Source organism: Manis javanica, chromosome 3, assembly GCF_040802235.1.
Source record: "Manis javanica isolate MJ-LG chromosome 3, MJ_LKY, whole genome shotgun sequence".
NCBI lineage: Eukaryota > Metazoa > Chordata > Mammalia > Pholidota > Manidae > Manis > Manis javanica.
In genome coordinates, this window is record NC_133158.1 from 211,571,604 (window position 1) to 211,593,391 (window position 21,788).

A 21,788-nucleotide genomic window follows, 5' to 3' on the forward strand; every position below is an offset into this window, starting at 1 on the left:
TTTCTTATGAAAACATTTGCAAGAAATGCCTACTTTTTTTTTAAAGAAGTGAATACTAAATTCAGCATGGTTGACAGCAAAAACCCCTTTATTTAATCAGTTTATGCTCAGTAGTCTTTTCCTTTGCCTAATTTAAGCATTACTATAGCAGACAGGGTTTGCTGAATTCTTCTTGGCTCATGGCTCTGATTCTGCCTATTTTTAAATTAAACAATGAAATAAAGTTTGCCAAGAGGCTTATGCAGCAAGCACAGGAGATCAGAAGTAATGCCTCCTTCCTTCACTGTTGCAGCATCAGAGCCTCAGGGAGATCATGGATGTGATCTGGGGAAGACGGGAAATTATTTTTGGAGAAGCATTTCTATGAATGGAGTAGTAATGACATGCTTGTAGTCATTCCTTTATTAGCTGATTGGCAAAGGCTCACCCACAAGTAAACCTGATAAGCAAGATAATTATCATGTATACAGAGAGAGAACATTTACCAAAATTTAAAAATCTGTCAGCAAATTAGGAAGAACTTTTTTTCCCTCTTGGGTTTAGATTTGCTAGGAAAATGCAAAAATTTTGTCTTAATAGGAGCGCAGATACAACGTGGAAAAAACGTTCCTATAAAGAAAATAGGTAACACACTTCCTGTAAGGAAAAAAAAAAGTGGGTTCTTGAGCCACCCAGAGCTCCTATACTTTACTTCAGACAGGTTTAAAGTCTTATACACATTGTTGCTGCATCTAGTATTTTCATATTTTTCTGTTGAAGTCCATTATTTTGAGCCCATTCTTGGGCTATTCATTGCTTTCCATCTATTTTAACCAAAACAAGATTAACCAAAGTTTCCAGAACAAGTCTTATTGGAGTGTTTCCAGAGGGCTTCTGGTGTTATTTTTAAATACTGCTACACTGAAGAGGAAAAGGAGAAAGAAAAAAAACCTCAAAAGTAATGTTGTAATATTATGTTTCAAATTAAGTAGATTTACAAGTTTGAATTTATTCATAGTTTCCAGCTTCTGTACATAAATTGCCCATTATTTTTTTAATGTAACCATACCACTACTTCTCTCTTCTCTTCTTCCGTCCTTCCTTCTTTATCTTTTTCTTCTTAACCAATTTCTTTTTCTTCTTAACCAAATTTTATTCATTTAAATATCCTTTTTACATAAAATCTGCACAATGCATAGTTATAAAGAGGCATAATTATGTTACCAATAAACCCCAATACCAAGAAAGAACCATTGTATCGGTTGATTTATTTCCTTCAGCCTCATGGTTGAGTGAAGATTCTTTGTGTTCTTTGTTCTATTTGCCCCCATTTATCAGTCTACTTAAGTAAGAAAGCATGCCATGGTTAGAGACCTGGAGTACTAGCTGTGACTGACTGACCTGCTCCCTGTCTCTGCCCACTGAAGCCCTGAACCTCCCCATCCTTCAGCCAGAGCCGGGACTCAGATGAGAGCGCCTGCTACTATACCCAGTCTGTCTCCTCCGTCTTCAACAGCTGTTAAAGATAGCAGCTTAGATCTGTTTGGACCTTTTCTCATGTTGTGGAATAAAATGTATGTACTCTGGCCTAGGTGGACCCAGAGCCCTGAGCTGCTGTAATTCCTGCTTGTGTTTAGAAAAGTGTCAAAGCAAAGACTTTGAAACCTATCAACCCCTTAGTTTCTTCTTATGCCTGAGCTTTGTTAAGTTTAAATTAGGCCCAGACCTAATTGCCCAGTTATTTTGGCAGAAGGGAACCCTTTCTTGAATTTTCTAAAGAAGGGTTTCACTTTAGAGTTTCATAGTGTATAGGCAAGGAATTTTTAAAACCAGGGACCAGAAACTTCTCCTGTAAAGGGCCATATAGTAAATATTTAAGCTTTGCAGGCTGTGTGTTGCCGCTACTTTGCCCCTGCGTAACAGACAATGCGTAAATGAACATATGTGGCTGTGTTCCAATAAAACTTTATTTGAACTATGGCAGCAGGCCATAGTTTGCCATACATTTTAAGCTGTGAATCTCTAAAGCATTGTGTGATGACATATCTGTCCATTTATGGAAGAAGTTACATATTTATATCACACACAACAGGAAATTAAGGGTTTAAACAATGAAAACTATGAAAATATTCTGAATGATGCAAAATGCATTAATCATAAAAGAACAAACTGACAGGTTTGACTACATAAAAGTGGAGATCACAAAACACTATAATAAAGATAAAAGATAACAAACTGGAAAAAATTGTTGTAATCTATTTGACTAGCAATTGATGTGGTTTCTACACACCAACAAGAGGAATAAACTCAAAAGGAAAAAGGCAAGATATAAATTCACAAGAAAGGATATATAATGGTCAATAAACATGAAAAGATGCTCATTCTGACTAATAGTGATATCTCTTTATTAAGGGGAAATTTTTTTCTGCCAAGTAAAAAAATCTGAATAAATACTTCTAATAGTATATTGGGAAACAGGGAAATAAACAACTGCAGACGATTGTCATATCTTACATTAGTTCTGTATTATTGTGCAACAAGTTACCCTACAATTTAGCAGCTGAAAACAGCAAACATTTATTATCTCACCATTTCTGTGGGTCAGGAATCAGGAGTGGCTCAGCTAAGATGGCTCTGTGTAAGGAGTTCCCCTGAGGTTGTAGTGGAGCTGTCAGCCAGGGCTGTGGTCACTGGGGCCACACAGTCTACTCCCAAGGTGACTTACCTGAGTGTTGGCAGGCCCAGTTCCTTACTGCCTGTGCCCAGAGACATCAACTGCTCTCTCCTTGGCTCTCACCATTGGTGTCTTACACCATGGCAGCTGGTTTTCCCCCAAGCAAATGATCAAAAAGACAGAGCAACCAAGACAGACACCATATGAGGTTCTATAATGTGATCCCGGAAGTGACATACCATCACTTCTACCATTTGTTATTGGCCACACAGACTAATCTTTGTGCACTATAGGAAGGGACTACACAGTGGGGTGAGCACCAGGAGGCAGGGATCCTGAGGAACTACCTTGGAGGCTGGCTACCACATGGCTGCATTGAGAGCATATGCCTAAGGCCTTATTTCTCTCTGTCACTGAGTTCTAAAGTTTTCCACATGGTGTCTACTGCAAACAGAATATCCAAAACGGCTTTTTTCCTCAAATGTCTGGCACCTGACTGGGTTTGGCAAGAGCACTTGGGGGTTGGCTGGGCATCCTTTGCTGCATGTGGCTAGCTTGGACTCCCTTACAACACTGTGGTCTCAGGTTAGTCATACTTCTTATGTGGCAGCTGGCTTCCCCAGAGCCAATACTCTAGATCTTGTTAGAAGATGCATAGTTACTTATGACCTAGTGTCAAACTACTTCCATTTTCTGTTGTCAAAACACATCACAGGACCAGCCCAACTCAAGGGTGTGATTACCAGGAAGTGTGACTTACTGTGAAGGGCCATTTTTGGAACCTATGCCAGGAGGTTATGCTTTGGCTTGTTCTAAAGTGGTAGCCATGAAGGTAATACGTATTGGACTAATTTTGGATATATGTTGAAGATGAAATTGACAGGATTTGCTTATGTATTGAATATGTAGTATGTGGGAGAAATAGGTCAAAGATGAATTTGAGATTTTTGAGCTGAGCAATTTGAAGAATAGGGATGCCATTTACTCAGATGGGAAGGACTGCAGGACAGCAGATTGGAGAGGAAAATAAGAATTGGTTAAAATATTGGGTATCTTTGTTAGAAGATTTGTATAAAGATGTTGCTGTTGGGGGAGTGGGGTCTGCAAATATATCATGAAGTAGAAATACTACCCATGGAATTAGTTGTAAGGTACAATAAATAAAGTATGATTCCTGTTATGAAGAAATAAATAAATGTGTATTTATTAATACATGCTTTATTCCACATAATTCTAACACGTTCTAACCTGTTTTCCTAGGGCAATATTAAGAGTTTGGAGTTTATTTCATAGGCAGAGGGAGCTTTTGGGAGGTTTTTGATGAGTAGAATGATTCAAACATAATTATGCTTTGGAAAGATGAATTTAACAGTGTAAAGAATGAGAGAACAGTGGGGAGAGTCGGGGACTGAACTCTATAAACACATACCAAGTTTCTTTTTAATTTCTTTGAAATAAGTCTGTGGAGGTCAAAGACAATTTTGCTTTCCTCATTTATATTTATAGCTTCTAGTCTAGAGCAAACCACGTTGAAAAAAAATAAAGGTTTGGTAAATGGTGAATGAATGGATACATGCGTCATCACCAGTTCAGATCATTTGAGAAGAGACTAGTCTGAATTAGTAAAATAGCACAATTACATTTTTTCTATTGGTTTTATTACATTCAAAAGGTAACAGAAAATAGTATAGCATTATAGGTAGTACACCTGTGGGAGGTCTGATTTAGTTAGTAGACCAAAAGCGTATCAAATATCTTACTTTCTTTGATGCTATATTTGACTTTTTTTTAAAGGGTTTACAACAAATTAGGGTCATTTTAAATTCGTTTCCTACCTGCATACATTCTTTAAGAGCTCCGTTTGTCAAAAACAAATGCCTTTTGAATGGTAATAAAGGATCTGAACATATATTGTTCAAAAATATTAAAAGTGTCTAAAGGAATTTCAGAAGAGATTTTTTTCAGAAGAGGCTCTTGATTAAGTAATCGAAAGACCGTACATGGGCCAAAGACCATACATACTCCCTTCTTTCCCTAAAGAGATACATTTTGGGCTTTGTTTCAAAAATGATATAAACAAAGATGCAAGACAAATGAGAAATTGAAAAGTAAAGTCACTTTAAAATAACTAATGATAGATTTTTTAAGGAGGAGTTTTTGTCCCTTCAGATTTTTATTTTGGTCAGATAATTATCATTATTATTATTATTTTTATTTTTATTTTTCAGACTTTATTCAAGTATAATTTACATACTGTACAATTCACTAATTTCAAATATGTAATTCAATCATTTTTGGTAAATATACTGAGTTGTGCAGCCATCAGCATATACAGTCATAGAGCATTTTCATAGCACAGTCCCTCCTCCCTTTTTCCTACTTCACCCCCTTCCAGGCCCAGACAGTCACCAGTCTGCTTTCTGTCTCCATTATTTCACCTTTTCTCAGCTTTCCATATGAATGGAATCAGAGGACATGTGCTCCTTTTAGCTGGCTTCTTTCACTTAGCATAGCCTTTTTGAGGTTAATCCACAGTGTACCATTTATCAGCTCCTTCTTATTGTTGAGTAATGTTCCATTGTATTGATAGACCACATATTATTTGTCCATTCATCGACTGAGGGACATTTGGTTAGTTTCCAGTTGTTTTTTTTTTTTTTTGCTATTATGAATAGCATCTTTTTTTTATTAGTTTTATTTTGGTATCATTAATCTACAATTACATGAAGGACATTATGTTTACTAGGCTCCCCCCTTCACCAAGTCCCCCCCACATACCCGTTCACAGTCACTGTCCATGGTCAGATAATTATTTAAAAATATAAATAGTAAGTTTCAGTGGAGGGGCAAAATTTTATTGTTGTTGAGTTCATGATACATTTGTCTTACTGGTTTTAATAAGTTGCAAGATATTTGCTTAAAATGTCCCATTTATTTCAGGGGCTACACTAAGTATGAGACCAGCCCCCATTCCAATAGAAGACCCGGAATGGAGACAAACACCCCCCCCAGTCTCTGCCACGTCTGGCACCTTCCGACTGCGACGAGGGAGTCGGTTTACCTGGAGAAAGGAGTGCCTGGCTGTCATGGAAAGGTACATGTCTCCCCTTCCTATGAGCAGTCTCCCAAACTTAGAAGAGAAAAACCTTGGATAGATTTGGTTGGTTTTCATCTCAAACAAGTAATTTGGGATCTAGGTTCTATTTCTAAAAATATTTTGGTGTACAGTATTATAAATGCTATATTATTGAAAGAAGATCATCTTACCATTGAGAATTCATAAAATTGTAGTTCGTGTCTATCAATATAACGTAATAGTATTCTCAGTAATTGAAGAAACTTAGAAGAAATGTTTTCTACTTTAGATCTTTGTATTATTATTTGGAAAAACTCTTTCATTTCTTATTTTCTTCAAAAATACTGATAATTATGTAGGAGGCCACTGAGATTTAACTTTCTTTGATAAGGAATATGGCCTACATGAGCTTATTCCCAAAGGTTAGAAATACATGCTTTTGACTTTGATTTGGTAATTTATCTTCTGACTGTAGCACCAATCAGTACCTGATCCATAATAGGTACTCAGTAGTTTTTAAACTTGAATTTGACCTCAGCTTCAGTTTCCCATCTGTATTGATACAAATTAAATATGTTTGTGAAATACTCACCATATCTAATGTGGATCCTGTTGTAGAATTATCCTTTCAATCTCCTACCTATAAGTAATGTTTACAGAATTTTTTTTGATGGAGGGTTTTATATGCAATGAGGTAGTAGTTTTTCTTTAGAAAAATATTTACTTCCTAAGATTAAATGTAGAGAAAGAGAATCTAATTAGATATACATAAAAACAATTACATTTCCATATTGAGATTTCTCAATGATCTAAATAATAGGAAAGAATGGAATCCAATGTTCAAAACTAGGTTTAACTTCTAAACTGATATAGAATACATATTTATGTTGACCAGCTTCACTTTTTTTTCCATTTACCCAGTCTGACCAGTTGAATGTCATACTGGAAAGAGCATTTGACTCAGTCAGAAGACCTGAAACATGGTTTTGACTTTTCCATTAATCAGCTATGTAACTTTCTTAGGGTCACAGACTCTGAGCTGTAACTTCCTCATTTATGAAATGAAGTTTTCCAATGACCAGTCATGAATTATATGTCCTCTAGGACTTTTGTCATCTCTCTTCCTGCCTATTTCTGGTTATTTCCCAGCTCATTAACATCACTATCTGTGAAGAAGATGTAAAATGCTGATGTTCAGGCCATGTTTTTGTTGTTCTGATCAAGTTGAAACTAGTTTGCTTAAGGAGAAGGTTGACTCCAGTATCAAAAAAAGAAAATCCATTGATGTTATCATCTGCGATTTTCCTCACTCTCTTTATTATAGATTAGATAGCCACTCTTTTGGAAAAACTAATCTTTATGTGCGTGAGAGGTTAAGGTGAAAAAGATGTAATTTTCCTGGAAACCTGACATGTACAATCTCCTCTGTTTTTCTCATCTAGACGTTTTGAGTCTTTTAAAAAATCTCATAAGAATTTACCATGTAACAGATGTGAATTTGAGTAACATCTAACTTAAATTATTAATGCAATATTGTATATTTTCCTCTGGGTAACAAAATAAGCGTTGGTATAGTTTCTAGTTAAGTTCTAATTGTGCTGACTCAGCCATTTAATATTTTCATGAAGATATCAATATACATTTTTCACATAATGTCAGTGTGAGGAAGGATTATTTAAAAATAGACATTAATAATGATAGGTGATACTCCTAATGCATTCTCAGAATCAAACCTTGAAGGCTTTGCAATTCTTCTTAATTTTTTTCCAAGGCAGCAGGAGCTAGCCACAGAATCACACTGATTAAATTTCAGTTTAAAAGATATTGAGCACTTACCCTGTATAGACTTCCATTTAATCTTAATTTTCACTTTTTTGAAAAAAAAATTGAGTTATAGTTGACATACAATATTCTGTTAGTTTCTGGTGTGCAACATAATTTGACGGTTACATACATTACGAACCGCTCACCATAGTTACCATCTGTAACTACCTTTTCACTTTTCACCTTATTTTTAATTAGTAAGTCTCTTTAATTCAGGAATTGTTAGCTGTGTTTTAGTTTTATCTTACTAGCACAAGCAATTATGAGATAGGTTGTTTATTCCAATAGTTGCATAAATATAGGAAGCATTTTAAAGTATTTAACAGCAGTAGAACAAAAGGTCCCAGTATGACTTTCATCCTATGAAAGTGGAATTTTTAAATTTTCTGCCATGGAATGCAAAATTCCCAAGCCTCAGAGCAATGTGTGGTATTTTTTCCTAGACTGAATGGGTGAATAAATACATATGCACAGACTATAAAGCCAGCATAAATACTAGCCTTACTCAAATACATTAGTCTAAGTCAAAATTTTTTCCATTCTTCACACCATACACCAAGGCATTTCAAATGATTCAAAAACCTGAATCCATATACATAACAGAAGAAAACTTGGGTAATTCCCCCCATATCCTGGAAATGGTGAAGTTTTTGCTAACTGTGACTCAAAATCCAAAAGCAATAAGAGAGCATTGATTAATTGGATTACACAAGAGAAAACTGTGAGGAGAAAAAATTGTGAGTGAAGTTAAAAAACAAAAGTTGAAAAAATATTCGCTACTTTGTTACCTGATAAAGAATTTTTAAATGAGAAGACCAACAACTGTAGAAAAAGCGACTAAAGATACCAGCTGAAAAATAAATGCAAGTGGTCCTTAAACATATGAAAAGATTGTCAATTTACCTCATGGTAAGAGAAATTCAAATTAAAATTACACTGAGACACAAATTTTCTGTCAGATTGGCAAAACCCCAAAAGGTCCACGCTATTGAATATTGTTTGGGCTGTAGAGAAATGGGCACTCTCATCATTGCTTGTGGGAATGCAAAATGGAATGACTTCCATGGAGAGGATTTGACAATATCAGGGAAGATTACCCATGGGTACACCTTTTCACCCAGCATCCCCACTTCTAGAAAATTATCTCAAAGATACATTGGCAAAAATATGAAAAGACAGCACCCCTGTTTTGTAATAATATCAAAAACTGAATACAACCTCTGTGTCTATTCATAGTGGAGCGGTTGAATAGACCAGAGTGCATCACATGTTGGATGTGGAGGCTCGCACGATAGAGTGCTGTGCGCCTGAAAAAAGGAATGAATTTTTCTTTTCACAGAGTGAAAATCCTATGACCTTCTGTGCCACTGCTGTTAGTTTGAAATGCTTTTTTGCATTTTTGCAGCTACTGGAATGAATGCTTCTCTGTATACAGTGATCTCCAGAATATAATGTTTAAAAAAAAAAGCAGTGTCAACTGTATACAGGGAGCTACATTTGCGTATTCATGTATTTGTTTATAATTTGTTTTCAAATGTACACCATAAAATAATTGGAGATAAAATAAATACCAATAGAAGAGGAAAAAAAGATTGGAGGGGACAGTATAGAAGGTAGACTTCTCTGACTATACCTTGTGTTGATATTATAACCATATAGATAATTTACATAATTATAAAAGAAAATTAGATTGGAAAGGAGGGGGAAGATGACCCCTAAAAAAATAAAATGAAACAAACAAACTTAACTGTGTGTAAGCAAGCAGTGACTTAAATAGTCAAGAACTATATCAAATAACTTTACAACACAGTATTTTGACTATGCTTCCCTGGTCTTATTTCCAGCATAGGAATAAAAAGAACTATATAAAAACCTTACACTGTCTTTATTAATTTTGGTAATATTAATATTGTTATTCAGATTCTATGTTTATTTGTACAGATATAGATGTAGATATAGATATAGATAAATAAAACAATCATGTTAATGTTATTAGGAACCAAGGTTTTCAGTATAAAAGAGATACAAGCATGAAATTGAAAGAATTAAGTTAAACATTGTAATCTGGTGTAAAAAAATTTTATCTTGAATTTATTCTTTTAATAACACTTGTTAAGATACAAATTCACCTAAAGTGTACAATTCAATGCTTTTTAGAATATTTAGTTATGTGACCATCACCACAATTTTAGAACTCACTCCCCAAAAAACCTTTTACCCACAGCAGTTACCCCTTTCCCCGTGACCCCTCCAATCCTGGTTAACCATTAATCTGCTTTCCATTAATTTGCTTTCCCTACATATACGTCACCTGTCTATTCTAGACATTTCCTATGAATGGAATCACATGTATATGGCCACTTATGACTCATTTATTTCACTTAACATAATGTTTTCAAGGTCCATCCATATTGTAGAATATATCAGAATTTCATTCCTTCTTATTGATAAGTAATATTTCCTTGTTTGGATATATCATATTTACTCATTTATCACCTGATACACATTTTGGATTATTTCCACTTTTTAGCTATTATAAATAAATCTGTGCCATGACAAAATTTGTGTACTGGTGGTGTTGCTAGGTCATATGGCAACTCGTTGTTCAACTTTTTGAGGAACTACCAGACTGTTTTCCAAAGCATACGCACCATTTTACCTTCTGCCCAGCCCTGGATGATGGTTCTAGCTTCTTACGGACACTTGTCACTGTCTTATTGGCTGTAGCCCTCCCAGTGTGTGTGAAGTAGAATCTCGTGGTTTTGACTTGCATTTCCCTGACTGCTGATTTTGAACATCTTTTCATATGTTTATTGGCTCTTTGTATATCTTCTTTGGAGAAATGTCTGTTTTTATCCTTTGCCTATTTTGGATTATAAATTGGGTTATTTGTCTTATTATATTGAATTCTAAGGTTTCTTTATGTATTCTAACAACTCCCTTATCAGTTATATGGTTTGCAAATATTTTCTCCCACTCTGTGGGTGGTCTTTTCACATTCTTAATGAGGATCTTTGGAGTATGTCTTTTATTTTGATGAAGTCCAATTTACTTTTTCATCTGTTGTGTGTGCCTTTTGTTGTCTTATCTAAGAAGACTTTACCTATATCAGAGTCTCCAAAATGTATTCCTTTGTTAAGCGTTTTATACTTTTAACTCTTATATTTAGATCTTTGGTCCATTTTCAGTTAATTTTTATATATGATGTAAGGTAGGGACTTATTCTTTTGGTTGTGGATATCCAGTTGTCCCAGCACTGTTGAAAAAACATTCTTTTCCCATTGATTAGTCTAGGCATCCTTGTAAAAAATCAATGAATTATAAATGTGAGGGTGCATCTCTAGACTTTCAGTTCTATTCCATTGATCTATATGTCTGTTGTTATGACATGCCACACTATATGATTACTGTCACATTGTAGTAAATTTTGAAATCTGAAAGAATGAATTCTCTCTCTCTCTGCTTTGTTACTTTTTAGATTGGTTTAGCTATTTTGGGCCCCTTGCATTTCCATATGAATTTTAGGATCAGCTTGTCAATTTCTGCTAAGAAGCCAGCTATGATTGTGGTGGGAAATCATGTAATCTTGAATTTGAATTACAAATAATACTATGGATTTGTTATGTTTTCTCGATTAAAGAGGCAGGTGTACCTCCCAGCCCTACTTACTCAAAAGGCCTACAGACAATGATCAACATAGTAGAAATTAGCGTGTCTAGGGCCCAGACTGTGGTCCTAAGTACATTAGCACTTCCTGGAGAAATGTCTGACTCCAGGCCTGGGATAGGAAACATACATAATAAGACTGGATATCTTACTAAAGCAAGAAGTGCTTTAACAGATAAGTGACTGATTTCAAAAGGACCTCAGGGTCTGCCTTGAGAGGCTCCCACCGTTCAGAGAAGGGGACAGTTGAACATCAGTGATCATATCAGTCGTAGTAGATTGAAGCACAAAAAATTATTAAAACATTGGAGAATGTTAGAGAACCAAGTATATATTGGAAAGGGGTACAAGGAAAGAACTGAGCATTTAACTTGGCTTTTGCCTATGAACTTTATCTCCAATTAACCAAAAAGTTTTACTCTGATGAAGGATTCCAACTAATAAGTGAGAAAGGAATAATATAAGAATATCATAATTTTGCAAACTCCTAATGAAATAATAGATCTGACAGTGATTATTAATAGCTGCCAACATCCCAAATAGACGGACAACCAGGCATTGCATATCTCTTGAAGGCTTACCCGACACCGCCTATAGGTGTTCTTTCCAACAAAACTGAAGATGAATCGAATCAAGCCTCTAGTTGCAGCTCCAGTTTTATGCAAAGTAGGGAACAAAGTTCTGATGAAATACCATGGGGGATTCAAGTCAACAAAACCCATGATGTGAGAGGTCCTAATAATAGTAACTCAGTTTCTTCAAGCGTTAAAAAAAAAAATCTATTAGCCAATTGTGGAAATTTGAACACTGATTGGATAAATGGTGATTCTTGTTTCAGTTATAAATGGTGCTACATTTATGAAACTTAGAGTTCTTGTCATTTAGAAATAGGTGCTAAAATGTATCATAATTTGAAATGATACTGTATCTGGGATTTACTTCAAAATAACACAAGGTAGAAAGTCTCAGGGGCAAGTATGTGTGGATAAAACAAGACTAGTATCACTAAGCTGATAATTTCTGTAACAGATTGGTGATATTTACCTGGTGGTTCATGGTACCGTTCTCTCTACTTTTGCATATATATATATGTGTGTGTATTATAAAGGAGGATATAAATTTTGGATCAGATCCCATGAAACTGAGAAATGAAAAGTCTTCATACATATCACAAAGACTCAACTACACAATGTTATAACAACATTTACTTAACAAATATTTGAGTGTCATTCTAGTAGGCCACAACAATATAATGGTGAACATAAGTATTAGTTCCTGCGCTCTGAGAGTTTACAGTCAGGTTGGAAAAAGAGTAATCAAATAATTGCACAAATCAAGGTAAAATTGCAACTACAGTACATGTATGAAAAGAAAGCTACTTGGTGTTTCAAGATCTTATAATAGGGGATGTGGAAAGAGTCAATTAGGTAAAAGGAGAGGAGAAAGTGTTGCAGTAGAGGGGTGAACTGTAGTCATCTAAAACTGTACTGTCTGATATGGTGGCCAGTGTAGCTATTTAAACTTAAATATTTTAAAATTAAATAAAATTTAAAATTGAGTTCCTTGTCACACCAGCCACCTTCAAGTGCCCAGTAGTCATGTATGGCTACTGAATATTATTTCAGACAGGGCAGATATGGAGCATTTACACCATTGCAGAAAATTTTATTAGACAGCTCATCTACAGAACAACTGTATTTCATCACCGATAGAAGAGGTAATTCTTTTCTTTTTCTCATTACTCAAAATCTTAAGATAAATACAAATCACCCCCCCCACACACACACACAAAAAAAGCCAAACCTTAAATTAAGTTCACTGAAATATTTTAGAAAATTTGTATATGACCTTGACATAAACTGATAAATATTTCACGAATTCACCTGTCAAAATTATTTTGCTTCTACATCCTGTTCCACATCTAGTTCTGCTTTATAAAGCATAAGATTTAATAATTCATCATTTATCATTTATCATCATTGGTCTTTTTTCTCTAATTAGCATTCACTCATTCGTTTATCCATCTGTTCATCAAACATGTATTTTTATACACTGCCCTTGGTGACTATATCTCTTGAGTCTCCTAATTTGGAGCAGTTCCTGCACACTTGTACATACATGCACATGTACACATACGCACACTTTTTTCATGCTGTTAATTTGTTGAAGAGACCAAGATATTTGTCCTCTTGAATTTTCCACATTTTATTTTTGGCTAGTTATATCCTCTTTACACAACCTGATAATTTCTGTAGACTGGCAGTTAGATCAAGAGTCCCAGTTGGATTCTGGTTTAGTTCTTTTCGCACATAACTGGTGCTTTGTTCTTCCTGTTACATCATATAAGGAGCACATACTGTCAAGTTGTCCCATTTTTAGTAACATAAAATTAACCAGTGGATTCAGTACTATCATCCTGATCCACTTATTTTTAAGGCAGTGATTCTTAGCCTTGGCTGCATATTAGGGTCACCTGGGAGCTCTTAAAAATTATCAGTGAGCCTTCACCCCTGACCAGCTGAAGCGTAATATCTGGGTGTGGGCCTGGGCAGAGGTATATTTGAACAGTTCTCAAGTGATTCTGAAGTACAGCCAGGATAGAGAACCTGTCGTTGTCTTTAAGAACTGTTTACTTGTTCATTGATAATTTTTTTCCTTGTCACTTTTTTCCTAAGGGGTTTACAAAATGGGTATATTCCAGTTTTTTTCATTTCATCTGCATTAATCAGCTGGAATTCTTTTATAAAGAACTTTACCTCAACTGTTTAGTTATCCTGAAATACATTCTCTCACCAATTTGGCAGGGTAGGGGTGGGATGCAGTAGCATGTAAGCAGTTATGGAACTGAGGGGCAGATGCTGTTATGAAGATGGTGTATTTAAGTTTATGGGATCAGGAGATGCAAACAAGCAGAAGAAAGAGTCAGAAAAACTACCAAAGTGCTGACATTTTGCCTGCATTATAATGGATGATGGATAGAATTTATCAGAGAACCAGAGAAAGGATATAAAAATATTAGGAGCTTATCAGGAAGTCTTTGTGGCCCACCGTAGGGCTTTTCATCAAGAGCATCTCTATTCTAGTTACGTAGGACTTAGTCACACTGTGCAGGCTATAATTAAATTAGTACCATACTTAATTATAGCACAGCTTTGGTGCTCAGGCCTCATCATAAAGAAGATTGTGCCTGACCACATTTGTCTGTTAGATAATATCAGTGGGAGAACGGAAGATGCCCAGGAAATCAGCCAGTTGGGTATATATTTGAACACATACCATATGCTTAGAGCCAAGGTGAAATAAATGCAACGTTGTAGTATCTGCCCTCACCAATCTTAAGGCAGAAATGGCTTCCATTTGAGTAGTATTTTACAGTTTGTGTCTAATTATGGATCTTATTGATAATTATCCTATATGTAATTGATCTTATTTAACCTTCACAGTTCTGTACTGTACATATTTTATGATTTACAGTTTATATACCAGAGCCTCAGAGAAAGGAAGGCACTGGTAAACAGATTGGAGGAGGAATAGATGGAGGCCAGATAAGAGGCTGTTAGAGTGATCTGTGCATGAGTCACGAGGGCCCAGATTATGTCAGAGCAAAAGGAAAGAAAGTGGAGAGAGGGTAACAGATGCCAGAAAAAAATGGAAGGAAAAACAACCTAACTTTGCTACAGATTGAGCATAGAGATGACAGTGGGAGTGTAAATGAGGACTGCTTACTAGACTCCCTGGGGAGATAGCATCTGTACTATTAGAAAATAATTTTTTTTGGTATCATTAATCTACAATTACATGAAGGACATTATGTTTACTAGGCTCCCCCCTTCACCAAGTTCCCCCCACATACCCCTTCACAGTCACTGTCCATCAACATAGTAAGATGCTGTAAAATCACTGCTTGTCTTCTCTGTGTTGCACAGCCCTCCCCGTGCCCCCCACACACTATACATGTTAATCATAATGCCCCCTTTCTTTTTCCCCACCCTTATCCCTCACTTCCCACCCATCCTCCCCAGTCCCTTTCCCTTTGGGAACTGTTAGTCCATTCTTGGGTTCTGTGATTCTGCTGCTGTTTTGTTCCTTCAGTTTTCCTTTGTTCTTATACTCCACATATGAGTGAAATCATTTGGTACTTGTCTTTCTCTGCCTGGCTTATTTCACTGAGCATAATACCCTCTAGCTCCATCCATGTTGTTGCAAATGGTAGGATCTGTTTTTTTCTTATAGCTGAGTAATATTCCATTGTGTATATGTACCACATCTTCTTTATCCATTCATCTACTGATGGACACTTAGGTTGCTTCCATATATTGGCTGTTGTAAATAGTGCAGCGATAAACATAGGGGTGCATCTGTCTTTTTCAAACTGGAGTGCTGCATTCTTAGGGTAAATTCCTAGAAGTGGAATTCCTGGGTCAAATGGTATTTCTATTTTGAGCATTTTGAGGAACCTCCATACTGCTTTCCACAATGGTTGTACTAATTTACATTCCCACCAGCAGTGTAGGAGGGTTCCCCTTTCTCCACAACCTCACCAACATTTGTTGTTGTTTGTCTTTTGGATGGTAGCCATCCTTACTGGTGTGGGTTGATTTCTCATTGTGGTTTTAATTTGCATTTCTCTGACAAGTGATGTGGAGCATCTTTTCATGTGTCTGTTGGCCATCTGAATTTCTTCTTTAGAGAACTGTCTATTCAGGTCCTCTGCCCATTTTTTAATTGGATTATTTGCTTTTTGTTTGTTGAGGTGTGTGAGCTTTTTATATATTTTGGATGTCAACCCTTTATCGAATCTGTCATTTATGAATATATTCTCCCATACTGTAGGGTACCTTTTTGTTCTATTGATGGTGTCCTTTGCTGTTCAGAAGCTTTTCAGCTTGATACAGTCCCACTTGCTCATTTTTGCATTTGTTTCCCTTGCCCGGGGAGATATGTTCAAGAAGAGGTCACTCATGTTTATGTCTAAGAGGTTTTTGCTTATGTTTTTTTCTAAGAGTTTTATGGTTTCATGACTTACGTTCAAGTCTTTGATCCATTTTGTATTTACTTTTGTGTATGGGGTTAGACAGTGATCCAGAAAATAATTTGACTTTGGGTAAATCATTCAACACCTCTTCACCCCAATTGCCATATTTATGAAAAGAAGAGTTAAGTATTATGATACAGTAAAAAGCAGACGGGCTTCAGAGTCATACAGACTTCTGGTTTTATCCCAGCTTATGTTGATCTTTAGGAACTTCAGTTTTCTTTAAAATGGACATGGTTATTAGGAGGAGAATAATGTGAGATGATAAGTGTAAAGCACATAGTAGAATGCTTCCTCATAACCAGTGTTGAACACAAATGTTCTTTTTCTCTCTAAGTTGCTTCCACTTAGAGCTTTGACTGTGAAGTCACCTCAAGATTTCTGTTAGGAGATTTCCGTGGCACTAGAAATAAAGATTTAGGAACCATGAATACATTAGGAACAGTTAAAGCCACAACTACGAGTGAACCCTGGTTAAATCCATCTCTTCTGTTTTACATTTGTGCTTACACTGTTTCTGCGTTTTGCAGCTAAATATAACTGAAGAAAGCCTTAAAACTGTGCTAACTGATCTCATTTTAAATTCATGACCATGAACCTCAAGTGGGTCTTTGATTCTGCCAATCATACTATACCTTCCTAGTTCATTCTTTCTCAGTCCCCTAAACAATTATTTCACACTTTGTTCTCTCTAAAAATGCCCCATCTTCATCCCTCATGATGACCTTGCTCCTTTTAAATGAGGAAAGTGAAGGCACTCAGAGGAGAATTCTACGCACTGCCCACCTGCTAGCATGGAACACACAAATGCTCTGTTTTCCTGCCTCTTGCCATCCCCAAAGCACTTGAGTAATATTCCCTAGCATGTATCTTAGTGCCTGGCTCACAGTAAATATTCATTATATATATTTTTTCTTTAATTTGGCCTTTCCACTTCTCTGACCTCATTTTATTGACTATACCACATATTTGACTTTTAAAATACCCAGTTCCAGAAACATTGATTATCATAAAGGACAATATTGTATGATTTCACTTATACAAAATGCCTAGAATAGGCACAGCTATAGAGACAAAAAGTAGTTACGCTGTTGCCTCGGGCTGGGGACGACAGAGGTATTATGTCAGGAGTGGAGGCTAAAGAGAGTTAGGTTTCTTTTTGTGTACAGTAAATTTCTAAACTGTGGTGATACACAATTCCACGAATATACTAAAAAACACTTTAAATGGGTGAATTGCTTGGTATGCGAATTATACTGCAATAAAGATGTTATAAAAAGGAAACGTTGATTCAGTGCATTATTAGCAGCTTCACATATATTTTTCCAACACATTTAATCCTCTCTGCATGCCTTTTTTCTCCTTTTTCCGTTGAGACAATCGAGGCTCTCAGAAGTTGAATAACTTAACAAGTCTCCAAACCTGAAGTGGTCCAGCCATGTAGACCTGTAGACAGTCCCAACTGTAGATGTGAGCTCTCCTCATTCACCAAGCGAGTGTTACTGTTATTTGGGTGTACACTGATTGCCTTCAATGTATGGACTTGGCCTTTTTAACTCTGAAGTCTGATGCCACTAGATGAACGTGTGTTGGAATTAGATTACTGACTGTTTATTCAGTCATTTTTTTATAAAGCATGTGGTTTGTGCTAGCACTGAGCTAGGCTTACCTCAAATAGTTTACATATTTACAAGGGGAAAAAACATCATCTGTATCGTATGTCTGAAATGCCTGGATATGTAAATACTGTAAGACTCAAATGTGATCTTTACTCAGCAAACCTAACTGTCCCTTTGATCATTCATTCAACAAAGTACCTACTAGGTGTGAGGCCAAGTGCCAGGGATAGAGAGAACAGACACCTTTTAGGGTGGGGGAGAAGTAAGTGAGTGATGAACCCAGTAGAGCCGAAAAGTTTTTAGAGTTACAGTTAGAAGTTTTTAGGAGCCAAACTTCTAATGTACTCTTTCCTTTTTACCATTTTGGTGATTTTGTCTGGGGATTCTTTCAGCTCCGGAGTATTAGGATATGTGACTGGGACAGGAAAGAGTGAGACCAGGCTGTTGCACCTGTTCTGGTCTCAAGGAGTCAAGATACAAGAAACCATCGAATCTCTTACGTAGGTTTCTCAGCACAGTTAAGCAAGATAGAAGAGGAGCAACAATTGGAAAAGGCTTTGACTAGATACAGGAGTAGATGTAAGGATGTCTAGCTGCGACTGGGAGAGGCGATAGAATGTAGCGGCTGAGAATACCTCCCGTGGGACCAAATTTGTATATATAGGTTACTTATTGCTGTCATTTTTCATCAAAATAGCTAACTGGTTAGTCTCTGTCTGAGCCTATCCAGGAAAATGAGGGCAAAATGAATACCCTTGTATGTGTTTATAATTAAAACTATTGTGTTTTATTTTTTTCCATATATTTATACTTGTAATATGTTTTTTTTTCATCTTCAATGAGCAATGATAAGACAGAATTGTTACTAAAGCCCAGGCTCTGAAATTGTAAGGAAACATTTTTTGTGTTGCTGTTTTAACCTTTGTCAGTCTCTAAAACAACATTAAAAAATGAACCCAAAATATTCTCCCCAATAGGCAAAGACTCAATATTAAAAATTTCAGCCTCAAAGTGTCTCCTCCCCCAAGCTTAAGCATCCAATAATAGTTTCTTAGGATAAAAGAACCTTTTCATAAACAAAAATAGCATTACAACTGCAATACTATAACAAACCAAAATTAAATCCTATCTCTAAATTTAGTGTCACTGCTGTTAACCTGAGATGTTATATAGTTTGAATATACAATCTGAATTGGAGGCATAAGTCTAGTACACAAATGCATTTTGTGTAAGTGTGTTAGACATCCTGGGAGAATCAGCACAGAAGAGACAAATCAGTTTGTAAAGTGTGTTTCAAGGATGTTGCTTGAGGTTTCTGTAATTTAATTCTTTTGGTATTTAACTGCATTTTGGAATTCTTCCCAAGACAGTGTATCAGTACTTGGATTTTGGTTTCAGTCTCTTTCCTTTCTCCTTTTTACTTTTAATTTCTTCAGTGAGTACTGGGACTGTGAAGGTTAAGAAAACCAATAATTCCAGAAACTAAATTCTATATTTAACTGCAGATTGGGTGTGGTTCAGACAACTGCAGTGCAAGCTCGCGAGTGTTCTGCCAGCCATCAAACCCTGACCTGCAGGGAACATTCCTCCTCCTCGTTGTCTGACCCTGTAATATGCTGAATTATGATGATACGATGATAACATGGTATCATGATACCATTTTGTATGTTAAACAGAATAACAACAAAAGAGTCACATAGGGTCAAATTTTAAGTGGCTCTGGAAGACATGTTCCTCCTGTGTTCTTTTATAATAATGTCTCAATGGTAGTAGCCTGATGACCTGTTTTCGTTTTGCCACTTCCCACTTTACTTTATTACCTTTAATTACCACTGTGCAATTTAAAAAAATTTACACAGGGAAGTCTTCTCTACTTCAGCTCTCATTTCATGAAGTCACTTCTTCTTTCAATGTTTTCTTCTTGTTTTGCTTTATATAGTTTGAGACTTTAATTACCATAAAAAATGGAAAAATATTTGCTTGTTTTCCCCCTTTTCAAAAAAACACTCGATCTCTTGCAAAGAGTCCTATTATTTTAAAAATGAAAAAATAATCACCTTTTTCTCCCTAAGTGTCCTTCTGGATTATTTTGTGTAAGTGTCCCAACATTATCTGGTATCACTCATACTATACACAGAATCCCATGGAGTAAGAGGCCCTTCTCATTTCTGTAAGATTACACCTAGCTGGGAAAAAATGGGAGCAGAAATGCTGATAAATGCCTTCCTAATATTGCTCTTCTGAGAGACTGAAACCCATCCAGATGTTTCTTTGAATTTACAACTTGCATCATATGAACAATAAAGGAACTGATTTGCCTTCATTGTACAAATATAAATTGCATCTGCTGACCAGTGGTTCAATTTAAGCAACATTTAAGCTAACAACCTCCATTTATTTCATTTACCTTTATTTGGTCACTATTTCTGCAGAAAATAAGGAAGAGACCCTAAAGATCATCTAGTTCAGTTTTGGTTTTTAGACCAAGAACCTATAGTTAACCACATAGTTGTTGTGACTGAACTCACAAATGAGATTGTTGCTTATTCTGAATCCATAACCATGTGAAACATAGAATATAATAAAAAGCATATTTGTTGAACTTGTCAATCCTTTCTCTTTAACTTCAATTTTCACTTATCACATTTATTGAGTTCTGCTGTGCGCTAAGAATTAGGATGCAAAGATGAATAAGACAAAAGTCCTTAATTGCATTTAACTGGATTTCTTCTTGCCTGTGTTTCTTTATCCTCTTTTATTTTTCTCCAGTCCTCTTAATCTTCCTTTTAACCCTCCTTTCTGTATTGTCCTCATCCTCACTTTCTATTCTTTTTTTGCCAGAAAAACTTCCACCCATTTTTTTCCTCTTTCCCTCTCACACTTTCTTTTAAGCACACTTCCTACCCTCCCACTTCTGTTCTTCTTCTGATCATAAAATGAACTGAAGTATGTGCTTTAGTATTTTTTATTGAAGAAAGTATTATGCTCCTGTTTCATTTTAAAAGCAAATGGGTCAAAATATTTTTCGAAGAATTAGTAAATGTTATGTAACTTCCAAGGACCCTTCAAGTTCTCAAAATCGTATTGCTTTATGATTCTAAATAATTTCATGTTTTCTATGGAGCCTTTTTTCCCTCTTAGATTCAGTTGCTTTTGATAGGAAAATACTTCCCACCCTAGAAGTAAATCTTTGGAAAATAATGGGTACTTAACATAACAACACAAATAGACAAACTTCAAAGAACAAAATCACCTCTATGATAACTAAGTTCTAGAAGACCAGGAGTCTAGAACTGTAGGTAAGTATATCTACATAATGTGTCTCATTACCTGTTTGGCTATCAGCTTATATTCTTGTCCCTCAATGTCTGTGTTTGCACATTACAGTAATGAAATAACTAAAGGGTGCTGCAACCTGAAAAATCATTGTTCATCTACCTTGTACTAGTCTAGTTAGTGAGAATTACTTCCTTTTTTCTAATAAAATGAGAAAACAAAAAACATTCTCACAGGGAGAAGAAATTTGCTTCTCCTATTTCTCACATGATCTCTTAAAGCTTTCTTCTGTACTTTATAATTGCAAAGATACTTATATCGCTTTTTCTTTTCTTTGTTATGTTTCTGCTGAACTGAATGGACTAGCTAAAGAAAATAACTTCTTCATAGCAAGAACCAAAGAAGCCATGTGTCTGACCAAGATGGTGATTTTGTTTGGATAGGAAATTCAGTGGATTTTTTTTTCAACTTATTTACATTTAACCATGATAGTTATTTAGCACATGGCTAACTCACTGGTGGTCAGTCTATTAAGTGGATTGTCATGGTAGAATGACAGATTTGGCTTGTGTAAATTCAGAAAAATGTGAGTGAAAAAATGTTAAGTGATAGAAGAAAAATTGCATAATTACAGTAATG

General features: G+C 35.8%; 1 protein-coding gene across 19 annotated transcripts in view; it reads left to right on the forward strand.

Moving 5' to 3' along the window:
- Positions 1-21,788, forward strand: part of HMBOX1 (homeobox containing 1) — a 163,681-nt gene that overhangs the window by 106,592 nt on the left and 35,301 nt on the right. For all 19 annotated transcript variants that reach the window (XM_073232761.1, XM_017650159.3, XM_037024561.2 and 16 more), the window contains one exon: positions 5,594-5,747. In XM_073232761.1, coding sequence (XP_073088862.1) covers positions 5,594-5,747 — 154 coding nt within the window. The remainder of the gene's footprint in view (positions 1-5,593; positions 5,748-21,788) is intronic.